The 19409-nt window shown below is 46.8% G+C and overlaps 1 protein-coding gene across 3 annotated transcripts in view; it reads right to left on the bottom strand.

The window, feature by feature from the left end:
- Positions 1–19409, bottom strand: part of folr (folate receptor) — a 32753-nt gene that overhangs the window by 7170 nt on the left and 6174 nt on the right. For 2 of the 3 annotated variants that reach the window (XM_067985609.1, XM_067985608.1), the window contains exons 2-4: positions 6976–7105; positions 1645–1833; positions 510–645 (exon numbers count right to left, since the gene is read on the bottom strand). In XM_067985609.1, the coding sequence (XP_067841710.1) occupies positions 510–645; positions 1645–1833; positions 6976–7101 (451 nt within the window). In that variant the 5' untranslated portion in view covers positions 7102–7105. Of the gene's footprint in view, positions 1–509; positions 646–1644; positions 1834–6975; positions 7106–11806; positions 11933–19409 lie in introns of those variants that run through there. The other variant, XM_067985607.1, reaches the window with a different exon arrangement.

Genomic DNA, 19409 nt, shown 5'->3' with positions numbered 1-19409 from the left:
GGTTTGCTCCCGGACCCAAGGCCAGTTAGTGGTTCTCTGCACACATGATGTTGAGGGTTCTACTACTGGCGAAGCAACAAGTCCTGTGGGAGTGGACTGTGTGCAGGAGCAGGTATCGGAGCGGAGCCGGAGCAGGTGCCGGATCCGGCACGGCTGTGATTAATCCGGCAGTAGCCAAAATAACATTCACCTCCTAGGCTCACAATCCAGGTATCAAAAGGTAGCAGTGAACCATGGAAACCACATCCAAGAGTCCGCACCTTCAGGACAGGAGGGGATAGGAAGAAGAAAAAAAGGCAAAACAAAGGAAATCCAAAATGAAAACAGAAAAGCTGGTAAAGTACAGACTGGAAGATAATGACAGGTTAATATTTTGAATTCCGATCTGCTATAAATCAGCCTCTCTCATTCAGATCCAACGCACAGGGCAGGTGGCAAGGCACTCTCCCCACCCAGGGGCGGGTGACAAGGCACTCTCCCCACCCAGGGGCGGGTGACAAGGCACTTACCCGTGCTCCAGTCCCATCCCTTGTGCCAGTTCTCCTTGCACGTGTGGTCATCACTACAGTCCTGCCACCATTCGTCACAATCCGACTTGCAGATTGGGACGTTCAGAATCCGTTCCTTCCTCCAAGACTGATCGACCTGCGATACAGACGGGAAAAATAACAAGTCATTCCTAAAAAAAGAGCGATCTGGAGAGGAGGGGGGAACAATAAAAAAAAATCTAACACAAATTAAACTGTGGGAAGGAACAGAAAATCAGTGCTGAACCTCGAGGGGAACTCGGAGCTGTGGATTGGGGCGCTGTCCAAATTTCAGATCCGCACTCTATATTCCCTTGGGTTTGGCCATCACCGATCATTCCTGTAAGCAGATGTCATTGTCCCCTATGAACTGGAGTGCACCTTCACTGCCTCATATCTAGTCAAATGATAGCGTGACCCACTATCAATAAGATCAGTTGTGTGTGTGGTATGAGACAGTACACACCTTAGATGTCCAATTTGTTTGGTATTCCAATAAACTATCTTAATCTACATTCTTAGATGACTTGCAAGTTCCTGGTAGAACCCTTTGTAATCAGATCTTGATTTTATATCAGTAACATAAAATGAAACCAATAACCCATCTGGGCTAAATAGATAAACAAAGGTATTAAGGGATATGGGCCAAAGGCAGGTATATGGAGTTAGATCACAGATCAGCCATGATCTTATCAAATGGCGGAGCAGGTACGAGGGACTGAATGGCCTACTCCTGTTCCTATGTTCCTATCACAAAATGATACAAGTTTTTCGTCCATTCACACATCAGTCACTCCCATATGGGTAGATACAGCACGGGTCAGATACAGAGTAAAGCTCCCTCTACACTGTCCCATCAAACACTCCTGGAGCAGGTACAGCATGGGTTAGATACAGAGTAAAGCTCCCTCTACACTGTCCCATCAAACACTCCTGGAGCAGGTACAGCATGGGTTAGATACAGAGTAAAGCTCCCTCTACACTGTCCCATCAAACACTCCCGGAGCAGGTACAGCATGGGTTAGATACAGAGTAAAACTCCCTCTATAAATCCCACATTTATTTGACTTCTGAACGATTACAAAATGCATTCCCACCACAGGACAACGCTGCTCACCTTTTCGATCCAGGGACCCAAGTTGGGGGAGCACTCATACAGGCAGGTGTCCTGGATAAAGTGCCTCTTGCATTTTTCTGTCATGGTACCGCAGTGATTCCAGTTGAAGTTGTAGAGGTAGGACTGGTCGTCATGCGCCTCCACGCTCGTATTGGCCGTACAACAGGCGTTGGATCTCCACGGTTCACACTTCACATGTTAAAGAGAAGCAACCAGAGAGTCGTCAGGCAAGATTAGACACTCAGGCCCGTTCCACAAAGTGCTTAAGGGACGCATCTCACCAAGTATATACCTGTATCAATTCTGGCCTCTTGCGCATCCCCGAATTCCATCGCCACTTCTTTGGCAGCCATCCCTTTAGTTGTCTAGGCCCTAAGCTCTGGAATTCCCCCCCTAAACCTCTGTGCCTCTCTCTCCTCCTTTAAGACGCTCCTTAAAATCTACCTCTTTGACCAAGCTGTTCTAATATGTCCTTATGAGGCTTGGTGTCAAATTTTGTTTGATAACGCTTGGGATGTTTTACTACGTTAAAGGCGCTATACAAATGCAAGTTGTTGTTGTTGTTGTTGTGCATCTCCGGTGGGCGTAAAAGATCCCACGGCATTATTTGGAAGAGCAGGGGAGTTCTCCCCGGCGTCATGGCCAATATTTATCCCTCAACCAACTTCGCTAAATACAGATTATCTGGTTATCACATTATTGTTTGTGGGATCTTGCTGTGCGCAAATTGGCTGCCGCATTTCCTACATTGCAACAGTGACTACACTTCAAAAAGTACTTCACTGGCTGTAAAGCGTTTTGGGACGTCCCAAGGTCGTGAAAGGCGCTACATAAATGCAAGTCTTTCTTTCTTTCATTCTTTCACTGTGGGGACCAGCTTCAGACATTACAAGACTTGCAATAAGTTTTTCAAGATTTCCCCCCCACTCTTCACACATTTTTTAAAAATTCATTCTCGAGATATGGGCATCGCCAGCGTTTATTGCCCAGGTTTGATACAACCGAGTGTCTTGCTGGGCCACTTCAGACGGAAGTTAAGAGTCAACCATGTTGGGTTTGGGACTGGACCGGGTAAGGACGGCAGGTTTCCTTCCCTAAAGGACATGAGTGAGCCAGTTGGGGTTTTTAATGACAATCCGACAGCTTCACCGTCACTTTTACTGAGACCACCTTTATATTTCCAGATTTTTAAATCGAATTCTGAAACTTGCCCTGGTGGTATTTGAACGCAGGTTTTCTGGGATTCCACTCAAAATGATGAAAGCTGAATTGGAATAGAGGTTACAGAAGTGGTAGGTCAGTGTTCTAAACAACTACTCCCTTAGTTGTTGAATACTTATACACAAGATGCTATTTCTATCCCCCCCACCTATTATGAAAACCCATGAAGTTTCTGGGTAAGCGAGGTGCTGTGTTTGATGAGGTCAGTCGGAGGTACAGGGAAGTGTTCCCGAGAGTATCTCTGGCTTTCCTTCTGGTTCAGCCTCGAATCAGACACGGGAAACATGCACAGATGCTGCAGAGCGACTGTCTGGAAAATGTCTGGACACCGGTTCAGACACCTGGAGAGAGAAAGGGTCAGAGAGGGAGCCGGTGGGGGAGGGCAAACTTGCACCCCACCTCCCCATGGCTCCGAGCTGTACCATTGGAGAGCAATCTTTAACTGAAGACCCCTAAAGCAGGTACAAAGAGAAAAACATTTTGGGAAAAAGTGTATGAGTAATTTGAGACATGACGTGGTGAGTGTATGAGGTTTGGGAGGAACAGGTGACTTTGGACCTATGATTCCCAAAGCTCTCCACCACTGGGGGTTTTCCTCACCTCATGTCTGGGTCTGCGATAGACTCATTGATAGAGATTGACTGACCAAGCTTTTGGTCACCTGTCCTAATATCTCCTTATGTTGATGTATATATATGGACTTTCAAAAGGCGTTTGATGAAGTGCCATGTAACAGGCTCGTCAGCAAAATTGAAGCCCATGGAATAAAAGGGGCAGTGGCAGCATGGATATGAAATTGGCTAAGTGACAGGAAACAGAGAGTAGTGGTGAACGGTTGTTTTTTGGACTGGAGGAAGGTATACAGTGGTGTTCCCCAGGGGACGGTGCTGGGACCACTGGTTTTTTTTATATATATTAATGACTTGGGTATTCAGGGCACAATTTCAAAATTTGCGGAAGACATAAAACTTGGAAGTGTAGTAAACAGTGAGGAGGATAGTAATAGACTTCAAGAGGATACAGACAGGCTGGTGGAATGGGCAGACAGATGACAGATGAAATTTAACGCAGAGAAATGCAAAGTGATACATTTTGGCAGGAAGAATGCGGAGAGGCAATATAAACTAAATGGTACAATTCTAAAGGGGGTGCAGGAACAGAGGGATCTGGGGGTTTATGTGCACAAATCTTGATGGTGGCAGGGCAGGTTGAGAAAGCGATTAAAAAAGCATACAGGATCCTGAGCTTTATAAATAGAGGCATAGAGCACAAAAGCAAGGAAGTTATGTTCAACCTTTATAAAACACTGGTTCGGCCACAACTGGAGAAAAGATTTACTGGAATGGTTCCAGGGATGAGGGACTTCAGTTATGGGGAGAGACTGGTGAAGCTGGGGTTAAGAGGAGATTTGATAGACGTGTTCAAAATCATGAAGGTTTTAGATAAAGTAAATAAAGAGAAATTGTTCCCACTGGCGGAAACGTCGAGAACCAGAGGGAACACATTTAAGATGATTGGCAAAAGAACCAAAGGCGACGTGAGGAAAAACCTTTTTATGCAGCAAGTAGTTATGATCTGGAATGCACAGCCTGAAAGGGCAGTGGAAACAGATTCAATTGTGGCTTTCAAATAAGAATTGGATAAATACTAGAAGGGGAAAAACAATTGAACAATTGTAGGACTACGGGAAAAGAGCTGGGGAACGGGACTAACTGGATTGCTCTTAAAAACGATGGGCTGAATGGCCTCCTTCTGTGCTGTCACCATTCTATGATTCCATGTGGCTGGGTGTGAAATTTTGTCTGATTACACTCCTGTCTCCTGTGAAGCGCCTTGGGACGTTTTACGACGTTAAAGGTGCTATTTAGATGTAAGTTGCTGTTGTTGTTGTGATTGCTACGCTTAGTCAACAAGTCCATTACCGTTGCGAACGAGATGGACCTCGGTCTTTTTTCATCTAGCATTTCCTACATAAGATCACTAGCTGTTAGAACAGTGAAAGAATGCCAAATGAGAGAAATACCAGTTAAATTGTCCAGCAAAGCCAAAAAGGATTAAGGAACGTACTTCAAAAGAATACAGCACTCACTAGAACGGACACTTCCCTCCGCTAGTTTAATATTAACCCACTGTGCCCAGACATGAAGATTCGAGCGGCATCAAGGTCGCCCCGATCTGTGGGAATGTGCTGAGCTAGAGATGGTATCGCCCCTCAGATTGCAAAAGCTGCTGGGGCTAAATTAATTGCCTCGCAGTATCAAGAAAATGTGCTGATGCCAAGGTCACCCTCGGCTATGTTATCTCGTCAATTCGCAGACACTACAACGTTCAGACACCAGGGCCAAGTCCAGATTAAGGTGGTGGGGGGGGCGGTGGTGGTGAGAAAGCAAGGGAAGAAAAAGAGGTTCAACAACCAAACAGCACAGGCATCGCCCATGATGCTCCGTTCCTGTCCAGGAAGGGCAGGGGTCGCAGGTGCAAGTGAGACACACACACACACACACACACACACACACACACAATCAATCTGTGGTCTGTTTTGGGTTAGCTGATCCGGGCTGGGGCAACAGCAGTGTTACAATTGGCCTCAGGGTCCCACAACTATGAAGACTTGTGGGGGAGACCAAAGCTCAAGGTCATAAATATAAGATAGTCACTATAAATCCAATAGGGAATTCAGGAGAAACTTCTTTACCCAGAGCGTGGTGAGAATGTGGAACTCGCTACCACAGGGAGTAGTTGAGGTGAATAGTATAGATACATTTAAGGGGAAGCTAAATAAACACATGAGGGAGAAAGGAATAGCAGGATGTGCTGATAGGGTGAGATGAAGTAGGGAGGGAGGAGGCTCGTGTGGAGCATAAACACCGGCACAGACCAGTTGGGCCGAATGGCCTGTTTCTGTGCAGTAAAATCTATATAATTAGGGGATAATCTAATTGGGGTGTTCAATATGATAAAAGGATTTGATAGGGTAGATAGAGAGAAACTATTTCCTCTGGTGGGGGGAGTCCAGAGCAAGGGAGCATAACCTTGAAATTAGAGCTAGGCCGTTCAGGGGTGATGTCAGGAAGCACTTCTTCACACAAAGGGAAAATCTGAAACTCTCCCCCCAAAAAAGCTGTGGGTGCTGGGGGTCAATTGAAAATTTCAAGATTGAGATTGATAAATTTTTGTTAGGCAAGGGTATTAAGGGTTACAAAACTAAGGCGGGTAAATAGAGTTAAGATACAGATCAGCCACAATCTAATTGAATGGCGGAACAGGCTTGAGGGGCTGAATGGCCTCCTCCTGTTCCTATGTAAGAGCAAAACCAGCAAAAGTTCTTGTTCCATGTCATTGCACACTAATCCACTGCTGGAAAGCGCACGTGTGGGGACAGGTTCGGTGTGAACAGTGATGCTCCTACAGTCAAATAGCACCCAGCGTTCAATGTCCAGACTCTCACATGTAGAGTGGCCAGAACTTGGATGAGGCAGCAGAGGCAGATGGTACTGTGTTCCAGGGAGGGAGGCAGCACATTAGCTCCCGGTCTGAGAACGCCTCGATTTTAAAATTCTCATTCTTGTTTTCAAATCCCTCTATGGCCTCGCCCCTCCCTATCTCTGTAACCTCCTCCAGCCCTACAATCCTCTTAGATCCCTGCGCTCCTCCAATTCTGGCCTCTTGTGCATCCCCGATTCTCATCGCTCCACCATTGGTGGCCGTGCCTTCAGCTGCCTCGGCCCTAAGCTCTGGAATTCCCTCCCTAAACCTCTCCTCTCTCTCTCCTCCTTTAAGACGCTCCTTAAAACCAACCTCTTTGACGAAGCTTTTGGTCACCTGTCCTAATACCTCCTTATGTGGCTCAGTGTCAAATTTTGTCTAATAACACACCTGTGAAGCACCTTGGGACGTTTCACTTAATTAAAAAGGCTATATAAATACAAGTTGTGGCTGTTGTTGAGATGGGGACCAAAGAATAAAGTGAGATTCACATCCCCATGCTACCACTCTCTCACACCTCCTATTGCAGGGGAGTGGGGCGTAACTCGGGGTGGAACTCGGGGTGGGGGGAAATAAAAGCAAAAGCCTCGTCTGCCCTATTGCCCCCCCAACCCCGCCTTTTACCTGTTTGTAGAGTTTCCCCTCGAATCCTGGCTGTTTCTTGTGGTGTTTCCCATCCATGCAGATGTTGAGGATTTCCTTGGCCACCGTCACAGTCAGTGTCAGCCCCAAAACTAACAGTCGCAGCATCTTCCTGCACAAAGGAGAGCATGAGTGAGTGAGGGAGGGAGGGCGCCAGAGGGACCGAGAGCGAGCGAGCCAGAGAGAGACCCAGCAGTATCCACATGGGAGTTCATATTCTAAAACAATAACCAAGTACTGCAGGTGCTGGAAATCTGAAATAACAACGCTAAAACGGACAAAGCAGCCCGCTTGATTGGTACCCCATCCACCACCCTAAACATTCACTCCCTTCACCACCGGCGTACTGTGGCTGCAGTCTGTACCATCCACAGGATGCACTGCAGCAACTCGCCAAGGCTTCTTCGACAGCACCTCCCAAACCCACGACCTCTACCACCTAGAAGGACAAGGGCAGCAGGCACATGGGAACACCACCACCTGCACGTTCCCCTCCAAGTCACACACCATCCCAACTTGGAAATATATCGCCGTTCCTTCATCGTCGCTGGGTCAAAATCCTGGAACTCCCTTCCTAACAGCACTGTGGGAGAACCTTCACCACACGGACTGCAGCGGTTCAAGGCGGCGGCTCACCACCAACTTCACAAGGGCAATTAGTGATGGGCAATGAATGCCGGCCTCGCCAGCGACGCCCACATCCCATGAACGAATAGAAAAAAATGCTGGAAATACTCCGGTCAAGCAGCATCTGCGGAGAGAGAAACAGAGTTAACAGCCCCGATTTTAACTACCCCCCCCCCTCCCGGCTCCAACGTGCCAAATCAGGCCACCGACAAGGCTCCCGCAAAAGGCAGGCGGGGGTCTAGTTAATAATAAAACAACGTAGAATTAACTGTACGTCGTTGAGGGGGGAGGTGCTGAAAGAGTCCCGCGTAGTCGGTGGCAGACACCGACTGGCCACAGTCAGTATTGAAGATCTGCTCCTTTTAGAACTGCTTGTGAGCCAAGAGGACCAGGAGCACCACCACCCCCCCACACTCCCCCAAATCTCACTAAAACCCCTGAACCCCTCCTTCCACTGGCTGCCGGGGATTATCCCCACAGGCCCCGGTCTCCTGCCGCTAAATTCCCACTCCCGCCTGGCGGGCAGGCAGTCGATCCGGCCGGGGGTCGAGCAGGACTCTGCATTCCTGGCCTTGCTGGGTTCGTTCCCTGCTCTTCCCCACCCCCACCCCCACCCCCACCCCGGGCTCTTCCGCATCCCCTCCCAGCCCTTCCATCAACATCGAGGCCGACGTTTCAGGTCGATGACCATCCAACAGAACTGGAAGATGTTAAGAGATTCAACAATTTTTAAGCAAGTACAGTGCCAGTAAAAAGGGGGCAGAACAATGACGAATGGGGGAGGTCTGCAATAGGGTAGAGGGCAGGAGTGATTCACTTTTGTTCTTGTCCTCCCCCCCCAAGTACTCGCTCCATATTTGCTTACAAACAGTTAAATTTTTAACTTCTGCCAGCTCTGATGAAGGGTCGTCGGCCTAAAACGTTAACTCTTTTTTGTGGGCGTTGCTGGCAAGGCCAGCATTTATTGCCCATCCCTAATTGTCTCTCCACAGATGCTGCCTGACCGGCTGAGTGTTTTCGAGCACTTACTGTTTTTTTTAATACGAGATACTCCCATCGCATAAATCAAAAGGCATCAAGTCCCAGATTACAGTCTAATCTGGGCTGCCCTGGTGACTCACCAGGATTTAGGAAGAGGAGGAGGCCATTCAGCCCCTCGAGCCTGTTCCGTAGCCCTGAATACCCTTATCCAGCAAAAATCTATCAATCTCAGTTTTGAAATTTTCAAGTGACCCCCAGCCTTAACAGCCTTTTGGGGGAAGAGAGTTCCAGATTTCCACTCCCCTTTGTGTGAAGTGCTTCCTGACATCACCCAATGGCATAGCTTTAATTTTAAGGTTATGCCCCCTTTTTCTGAAATCTCCCACCTGAGGAAATAGTTTCTCTCTGTCTACCCTATCAACTCTGATAATCATCCGAAATGCCTCGATTAGACCTCAAGTGTCGTTAGAACGTAACACGATTTGCAATTCTGACAAAGAGTCTAGGGATGACCTATCTACAGCAGCCAGATAACAATAAGCCCGGTGTACATTTCCAGCATTTCATGTTTTTAAAATCATAGAATTACATGGAATGTACAGCACAGAAACAGGCCATTCAGCCCAACTGGTCTATCCCGGTGTTTATGCTCCACACGAGCCACCTCCCACCCTACTTCATCTCACCCTATCAGCATATCGTAGCCATGATGTGGAGATGCCGGTGATGGACTGGGGTTGACAATTGTAAAGAATCTTACAACACCAGGTTGAAAATAAAATTGTTGGACTATAACCTGGTGTTGTAAGATTCTTTACAATTATCAGTATATCCTTCTACTCCTTTCTCCCTCATGTGGTTATCTAGCTTCCCCTTAAATGCATCTATACTATTCACCTCAACTACTCCTTGTGGCAGCGAGTTCCACATTCTCACCACTCTCTGGGTAAAGATGTTTCTCCTGAATTCCCTATTGAATTTATTAGTGACTATCTTATATTTATGGCCCCTAGTTTTGGTCTCCCCCACAAGTGGAATCCCTATTAAATCCTTTCATAATCTTAAAGACCTCTATCAGGTCAGTCCTCAGCCTTCTCTTTTCTAGAGAAAAGAGCCCCAGCCTGCTCAATCTCTCTTGAGTTCTGGTATCATCCCAGTAAATCTTTTTTGCACCTTCTGCAGTGCCTCTTCATCTTTTTTATAAAATGCTCCTTGCTTCACAAGCGGCCAAGACAAAAAAAAAGTGAGATGATAAAGCTGCGATCACTTGTCTATCTGCTTTTCGCCATTTGTTGTGTCTGTTAGAAGTAGGACTTTGAGTTTCACCAAGAAATGTTCCAGGAAATCTTTGTAAGCAAAGAGACAGAGGTCCAAAACAGAGTATTATCTTTGCTGGAATTTGTTCTTGGCAAATTTTTCTGCTGATCAAGGTGACGGTTATCAGTGGTGGGAAAACACTTTCAATCTTAGGCAAGCAACATGGGTTAGATACAGAGTAAAGCACCCTCTACACTGTCCCAAACACTCCCAGGACATGTACATAGATTAAAATGTCATGGACAGGCACAGAAAATAATCAAACAGGCTAATGCAATGCTGGCCTTTATATCTAGAGGACTAGAATACAAGGGGGTAGAAGTTATGCTACAGTTACACAAAGCCCTGGTTAGACCACACCTTAGGAAGAATATATTGGCCTTGGAGGGAGTGCAACATAGATTTACTAGAATGATACCTGGACTCCAAGGGATAAATTACGAGGAGAGATTACACAAACTAGGGTTGTATTCCCTGGAATTTAGAAGATTGAGGGGTGATTTGATTGAAGTTTTCAAGATATTAAGGGGAACTGATAGGGTGGATAGAGAGAAACTATTTCCGCTGGTTGGGGAGCCTAGGACTAGGGGACACAGCCTAAAAGTTAAAGCCAGGACTTTCAGGAGTGAAGTTAGGAAACACTTCTACATGCAAAGGGTGGCAGAAGTTTGGAACTCTCTTCCGCAAACAACAGTTGATGCTAGCTCAATTGTTAATTTTAAATCTGAGATTGATAGATTTTTGTTAACCAAAGGCATTAAGGGATATGGGGCTTAGGTGGGTATATAGAGTTAGGTCAAGATCAGCCATGATCTCATTGAATGGTGGAACAGGCTCGAGGGGCTAAATGGCCTCCTCCTGTTCCTATATTCCTATATCCAGCACGGGTTAGATACAGAGTGAAGCTCCCTCTACACTGTCCCATCAAACACTCCCAGGGCAGGTACAGCACGGGTTAGACACAGAGTAAAGCTCCCTCTACACTGTTCCATCAAACACTCCCTGGGAGTGCGTCAATATTTGAAGAGTGTCTGTGGGAGTGTGTTAGTATTTGCATGTAGGCCCTTGGAATTGTGTGCAATATCAACAGGAGGACCCCCCACAATGAAAGGTTTGTAAATTACTGCCAGAAAGCCACTACCACACACACAGAGACACACTGCAGCATCTAATGCTGTTCGTACTCACACCTCCCCCCAACCCTAGATGAAAGCTCCCTTTAAATACATCAAGTAACCTCGAAACACCAACTCGCATTCACCGAGCATTGTTGAAGTTTAAAACGGGCCCTCGACACTTCGCAACAACCACCTGCATTTATAAAGCGTCTTTAACGTAGTAAAAACGTTCCAAGGCCCCTCACAGGAGCGATTATCAAACAAAATTTGACACCGAGCCACATAAGGAGATATTAGGACAGGTGACCAAAAACTTTGTCAAAGAGGTAGGTTTTAAGGAGCGTCTTAAAGGAGAGAGAGGCGGAGAGGTTTATGGAGGGAATTCTAGAGCTTAGGGTCTAGGCAGCTGAAGGCACGGCTGCCGATGGTGGGACGACAAAAATCGAGGATGTGCAAGAGGCCGGAATTGGAGGAGCGCAGAGATCTGGGAGGGTTGTAGGGCTGCAGGAGGTTACAGAGATGGGGAGGAGGCGAGACCATGGAGGGCCAAGGATGAGAACTTTAAAATCAGAGGAACAAGAGGGACAAAACGGCATTCAGGAGAGTTCGGAGTGCCAAACGAAAGCTTGATCAGAGAGATAGGTTTTGAGAAAGCTTCTCAGGAAGAGGGTTTTGAGAAAGCTTCAAAGGAAGAGGGAGAGCGTCGAAAATGCAGGGGTTTGACAGAAAACAAGCTGACAGGAAGCACGCTTTAAAATGAGCACACAGACCTGGCTCTGTTTTCAGTTACTCGGAAAATTTTGACCCGAACTCCTGCTTCCCCTCGACACTCCTGGGCAGAATGCAGCAGCTACTGGAGTCTGGAGCTCCAGTCACAGAGCCGAGCAAGCTCCACGCTGAGGTTCCTTGGTGCCCACAATCTCCGCCCCCATATCCTCCCCTCCCCCCAGCGCCTGTTAATAGCTTTTTATGTGAACGCAGGGTCTCTTCCAAACACTCACAGTGTTCACCTGAGATCCAAAGTGTGCAAACCATTAAACTTCCATTCAATTTAACCTGTCAATTATTAAATCCCATGCCGTAAAGCAAAAACCTTGGCATCCTCCACAACCTGGAATGAATACTGTGAAAAATTTATCCTTGCTGCGGAATAAATACTGAGCAGTTTGATGAATATTTTAAAACCTATATACTTTTCTCCAACAATAACTTGCATTTATTCAGCGCTTTTCATGTAGTAAAACGTCCCAAGGAGTTCACAGGAGAGATCAAACGAAAATTTGACACCGAGCCACATAAGGAGATATTAGGACAGGTGACCAAAAGCTTGGTCTAAGATGTAGGTTTTAAGGAGTGTCTTAAAGAAAGAGAGAGGTGGAGAGGTTTAGGGAGGGAATTCCAGAGCTTAAGGCCGAGGTAGCTGAAGGCACGGCCGCCAATGGTAGGGAGATGGAAATCAGGGATGCGCATTAGGGCAGAATTGGAGGAGCGCAGAGATCGCGGAGGATTGTTGGGCTTCAACTTCTCTCTGTGTACCCTGCAGTCTTTACGTGCGAGCCTCTAGGGTGGGCTGTTACACTGTGGAGGGCATCGCAATCCTGTCGTGACGTTCGACAGCAAATCAGGAGTGGAAAACCTCTCAAACCCACTTCACTCCTTCCCCATCTTGGGGCATCCAGAACCTGTAACCACTCACCCTAGTGGAGATCAGCGCAGGCCTAGCCCCTACCCCCGCCCCCACAGCCATGTAATCTCCTGGGAGGGGCAAATAAAAAGCGAAAAACCCAGGGCCATTAAGGAAATAATTACTCTGCAAAATTCTAGTCCAAGGTATCGAGTACAGGCCATTCCTGCCCTTCTGGGCTGTCTATGAAAAGATCGGGGATAATTTGGGGGCACTTGGATTTAAAGCATTACTTGTTATCCAATCATAGAATGATACAGCACGGGAGGAGGCCATTCGGCCCATCGTGCCGGCTCTTGGAAAGAGCTATCCAATTAGTCCCACTCCCGTGCTCTTTCCCCGTAGCCCTGCAAATTTTTCCTTTTCAAGAACATATCCAATTCCCCTTTGAAAGTTACTACTGAATCTGCTTCCACCACCCTTTCAGGCAGGACATCCCAGATCATAACAACTCTCAGAATAAAAAAAAATTAGGAACACAAGATCAGGAATAGGCCATTCAGCCCCTCGATCCTACTCCGCCATTCAATTAGATTGTGGCTGATCAGTACCTCGACTCCATTTAACTGACTTGAAGCCCTTACCTGACAAAAATCTATCAATATCAATTGAAAGCTCCAACTGACCCCCAGCATCCACAGACTTTGGGGGGGGGGGGGGGAAAGAGTTCCAGATTTCCACTCCCCTTTGTGTGAAGAAGTGCTTCCTGATTTCCCTCCTAAATGGCCTAGCTCTAATTTTAAAGGTAATACCCCCTTGCCCTGGACTCCCCCACGAGAGGAAATAGTTTCTCTCCATCTACCCTATCAAATCCTTTAATCATCTTAAACACCCCAATTATATCACCCCTTAACTCTCGACAGGCAAGGGTATTAAGGGTTACAGAACCAAGGCGGGTGGACAGAATTAAGATTCACATCAGCCATGATTTAACTGAATGGCGGAACAGGCTCGAGGGGCTGAATGGCCTCCTCCTGTTCCTACGTCTTCAGGCAGTTCTCATTATATTTTTTCTGATTATTACTTGCTGTTTACGTTACACATTTAAGCCAATAAGAAAAAGAGGTACGAAGAATGGATTTAATGTTAGTTAAGGTGGCACCAGTTTCCTTAAAGATTCGCAGAGTGCCAACGGGATGGACTGTTGGATAATAACTTTGGGTGAATATAGTGGTTAACATAGAATGTACAGCACACAAATAGGCCATTCGGCCCAACAGGTCTATGCCGGTGTTTATGCTCCACACGAGCCTCCTCCCTCCCTACTTCATCTCACCCTATCAGCATATCCTTCTATTCCTTTCTCCCTCATGTGTTTATCTAGCTTCCCCTTAAATGTATCTATGCTATTCGCCTCAACTACTCCTTGTGGTAGCAAGTTCCACATTCTCACCACTCTCTGGGTAAAGAAGTTTCTCCTGAATTCCCCATTGGATTTATTAGTGACTATCTTATATTTACGGCAGCTAGTTCTGGTCTCCCCTGCAGATGGAAACATCCTCTCTATGTCTACCCCATCAAACCCTTTCATAATCTTAACGCCCTCTATCAGGTCACCACTCAGCCTTCTCTTTTCCAGAGAAAAGAGCTCCGGCCTGTTCACTCTTTCCTGATCATTATAACCATTAATGGAATAATAACCTCATTGAAATGATGTGGAGATGCCGGTGATGGACTGGGGTGGACAAATGTAAGGAATCTTACAACACCACGTGACCTGACGAAGGAGAAAGTGTCCGAAAGCTTGTGATTTTCAAATAAAACTCATTGAAATGGAAAGGGTTAATGAGGGCAGCTACAGGATTCTGGTATGGTACTGTCAATGATTTGTTTGTGTATTGTTACTGAGCACATTATAACCGTGGGGACAGAGTCCCAAACATTATAACCGTGGGGACTGAGTCCCAAGGCTACAAAGATTCTGTTAGATAAGGTGTTGGTGCCCATGGCTAGGAGATACAAGGACTGAAGTGTTGTTTCTCTTCTTGCAGGACTATCAGTTTTGACTTTCTTTGAATCAAAGACCATGAGAGCCAAAAGGGGAATAGAGCTGGCGAGACTTGCTGACAGTGAAAGAAACAACAACTTGCATTAATTCCGCGCCTTTAACGTAGTAAAACATCCTAAGGTGCTTCACAGGAGCGTTAATCAGACAAAAATTGACACTGAGACAAAGAAGGTGATATTAGGACAGGTGACCAAACGCTGGGTCAAAGAGGTAGGTTTTAAGCAGCGTCTAAAAGGAGGAGGTAGAGGGGTTTAGGGAGGGAATTCCAGAGCTTCGGGCCTAGGCAGCTGAAGGCACCTCTCTGACCAAGCTTTAGGTCACTTGTCCCAACATTTCTCTATGCAGAACGGTGTCAAATTTTTGTCTGATTAACGCACCTGCAAAGCACCTTGGGACGTTTTACTACGTTAAAGGTGCTATATAAACGCAAGTCATTGTTGTGGTAGGGAGGGGTATAAAAGTAGTGAGTCTGGAGCTAGGAGAAGGGGAGGACTTCGATAAATCTTCCACAGGAGAACCTCTATTGGCGTAGCTCCCAGCACACAGATAATCCTCACTGTGATCACCGTGTCGTGTGTTCGATAAGGTTGCCTCGTAGCAGAATGCAGCCGCTGACCTTTTACTACTGGGACCAACGTTGCTGGTTTTAAAATCCATCGTAAATAAAGCTTAGATTGTCTTTCCTACATTGCAACAGTATCCACACAGCAAAAAAGTGCTTCATTGGCCTTGGGACGTCCTGAAGTCATGAAAGGCGTTGTATAAATGCAAGTCTTTCTTTCTTTGAGATGTAGTGATATATATGTATTCATGTCTGATTTGACGGGTCTGAAGCCAAGTTACATTTAGTCATTGGTTAACAACGGGAGCCAAAAATGGGACAACTTTGGTTATGCCTCATTGAGCCGGAGGATATAGGGCTTGTGCGGGTCTTGGCGTTGGACAAGCGGTCGGAGTGCGTGCAAACAGTCTCTGGATGGATCTCACGGCATTAACACCCTCCTTTGCAGGGGGGGGGGGGGGCGTGCGACGGAAGCGGGGGCAGGTGACTAAAAAAAGAGAAACAAGTAGAGTAGGAAAGAAACTAGAGTCAAGCAACAAATTATTTTTTGCTTGTGAGCAACAGGGCCTGAGGGTGCCTTTTTTTTTAAATCCTTCGTTCTTAACTGGTCGCCATGGCTGCAAATACAGCGATAATTTTAATAGGTCAGTCTGGCTCTTGTAGTCTTTGTCACAGTCTGGTTACTATGGCAATGTTTGTTTGCTAAATATGAGATTTTCTGTCACGCACAAGGACAGGAAGCTACTGGAATTGAAGATTAAATCTAAATTTTCTGTTCCTTAGTCTTCAAACATTTTTCTTCCATCCAATCCTGACAGTGCCCAGAGGTCCTCTCACCTGTCCTCAGGTGAATGTAGTGCACCATGCTCCCCTCTCACCTGTCCTCAGGTGAATATAGTGCACCATGCTCCCCTCTTACCTGTCCTCAGGTGAATATAGTGCACCATGCTCCCCTCTCACCTGTCCTCAGGTGAATATAGTGCACCATGCTCCCCTCTCACCTGTCCTCAGGTGAATGTAGTGCACCATGCTCCCCTCTCACCTGTCCTCAGGTGAATGTAGTGCACCATGCTCCCCTCTCACCTGTCCTCAGGTGAATGTAGTGCACCATGCTCCCCTCTCACCTGTCCTCAGGTGAATGTAGTGCACCATGCTCCCCTCTCACCTGTCCTCAGGTGAACATAGTGCACCATGCTCCCCTCTCACCTGTCCTCAGGTGAACGTAGTGCACCATGCTCCCCTCTCACCTGTCCTCAGGTGCATAATAAACAACTACCAGTCGGCTTGTTTTCCCTCCAGATATTTGACACATTTTACATCATCCTCCCTCACCTTCACTCCATTATGCAGCATCCTACGCTCCCCTCACCTTAGAATCATAGAAATTTATGGCTCTTTTTTGGCTGGCACAGACACCATTCGGTCCATGGTGTCTGTGCCAGCCAAAAAAGAGCTAGCCAGCCTAATCCTACTTTCCAGCTCTTGGTCCGTAGCCTTGTAGGTTACGGCACTTCAAGTGCATATCCAAGTACTTTTTAAATGAATTGAGGGCTTCTGCCTCTACCACCCTCTCAGGCAGTGAGTTCCAGACCCACACCACCCTCTGGGTGAAAACATTTCTCCTCATCTCTCTTCTGATCCTTCTACCAATTACTTTAAATCTATGCCCCCTGGTTATTGACCTCTCTGCTAAGGAAAATAGTCCCTTCCTATCCACTCTATATAGGCCCCTCATAATTTTATACGCTTCAATTAAATCTCTCCTCTGTTCTAAGAAAAACAACCCCAGCCTATCCAATCTTTCCTCACAGCTAAAATTCTCCAGTCCTGGCAACATCCTCGTAAATCTCCTCTGTACCCTCTCTTGTGCAATCACATCTTTCCTGTAATGTGGTGACCAGAACTGTATGCAGTTCACCAGCTGTGGCCTAACTAGCGTTTTATACAGTTCTAGCATAACATCCCTGCTCTTATATTCTGTGCCTCGACTGATAAAGGAAACTATCCCGTATGCCCTCTCAACCACCTTATCTGCCTGTCCTGTCACCTTCAAGGATCTGTGGACATGCACTCCAAGGTCCCTCTCTTCCTCTACACCTCTCAGTATCCTCCCATTTATTGTGTATTCCCTCTCCAAATGCATTACCTCACACTTCTCCAGATTAAATTCCATTTGCCACTTTTCTACGCACCTGACCGATCCATTGGTATCTTCCTACAGTCTACAGCTTTCCTCCTCACTATAAACCACAAGGTCAATTTCTGTATCATCTGCAAACTTCTTAATCATACCCCCTACATTTAAGTCTAAATCATTGATTTATACCACAAAATGCAAGGGACCTAGTACTGAGCCCTGCGGAACCCCACTGAAGCAACAAAAACACCCGTCAACCATTATCCTTTGCTTACTGCCACTGAGCCAATTTTGGATCCAACTTGCCACTTTCTCTTGGATCCCATGGGCTATTACTTTCCTGACCAGTCTGCCATGTAGGACCTTGTAATCTACATGGACTTTAGCAAGGCTTTTGACATCAAACACAGTACTCTCGTTGACCCTCCTTGTTACCTCCTCAAAAAGTTCAATCAAGTTAGTCAGACATGAACTTCCCTTAACAAATCCATGCTGACTGTCCTTGATTAAGTTATAGTCCAGCAATTTTATTTTAAATTCACAAGCTTTCGGAGGCTTCCTCCTTCGTCAGGTGAACGATGTGAAAATGAAATCCTCGAAATGAAATCGCATTTATAATTCACAGAACAATGCTTGGTGATGACAGACAGTTTTTTCAACTGCCCGTTGCCAAGGCAATCAGTGTGCAGACAGACAGGTGTTACCTGCCAGGTCTCAGAATATACAAATCACCAAAAAAAACAAACAAAAAAAACAGAGATGGAGAGGTAGAAACATAGAAAAGACAGCAACTGACCCGTTATATTAAAAACAGATAACATTTGTTCGCTGGTGGGGTAACGTGTAGCGTGACATGAACCCAAGATCCCGGTTGAGGCCGTCCTCATGGGTGCGGAACTTGGCTATCAATTTCTGCTCGACGATTTTGCGTTGTCGTGTGTCTCGAAGGCCGCCTTGGAGTACGCTTACCCGAAGGTCGGTGGATGAATGTCCATGACTGCTGAAGTGTTCCCCGACTGGGAGGAAACCCTCCTGTTTGGCGATTGTTGCGCGGTGTCCGTTCATCCGTTGTCGCAGCGTCTGCATGGTCTCGCCAATGTACCATGCTCTGGGGCATCCTTTCCTGCAACGTATGAGGTAGACAACGTTGGCCGAGTCACAGGAGTATGAACCATGCACCTGGTGGGTGGTGTCCTCTCGTGTGATGGTGGTATCTGTGTCGATGATCTGGCACGTCTTGCAGAGGTTACCGTGGCAGGGTTGTGTGGTGTCGTGGACGCTGTTCTCTTGAAAGCTAGGTAATTTGCTGCGAACGATGGTCTGTTTGAGGTTGGGTGGCTGTTTAAAGGCGAGTAGTGGAGGTGTGGGGATGGCCATAGCGAGGTGTTTGTCCTCATTGATGACATGTTGAAGGCTGCGGAGAACATGGCGTAGTTTCTCCGCTCCGGGGAAGTACTGGACGACAAAGGGTACTCTGTTGGTTGCGTCCCGTGTTAGTCTCCTGAGGAGGTCTATGCGATTTTTTGCTGTGGCCCGTCGGAACTGTCGATTGATGAGTCGAGCGTCATATCCCGTTCTTACTAGGGCGTCTTTCAGCGTCTGGAGGTGTCCATCGCGTTCCTCCTCGTCTGAGCAGACCCTGTGTATTCGCAGGGCCTGTCCATAGGGGATGGCCTCTTTGACGTGGTTAGGGTGGAAGCTGGAAAAGTGGAGCATCGTGAGGTTGTCCGTGGGCTTGCGGTAGAGTGAGGTGCTGAGGTGCCCGTCTTTGATGGAGATTCGTGTGTCCAAGAAAGAAACTGATTCTGAGGAGTAGTCCATGGTGAGCTTGATGGTGGGATGGAACTTGTTGATGTTATCGTGTAGTCTCTTTAGTGATTCCTTGCCGTGGGTCCATAGAAAGAAAATGTCGTCGATGTATCTGGTGTATAGTGTTGGTTGGAGGTCTTGTGCAGTGAAGAAGTCCTGCTCGAACTTGTGCA

This window comes from Heptranchias perlo, chromosome 6 (assembly GCF_035084215.1).
Source record: "Heptranchias perlo isolate sHepPer1 chromosome 6, sHepPer1.hap1, whole genome shotgun sequence".
Classification (NCBI taxonomy): domain Eukaryota; kingdom Metazoa; phylum Chordata; class Chondrichthyes; order Hexanchiformes; family Hexanchidae; genus Heptranchias; species Heptranchias perlo.
The sequence above is the reverse complement of the archived record's forward strand: the minus strand, read 5'-3'. Positions and strand labels throughout refer to the sequence as shown.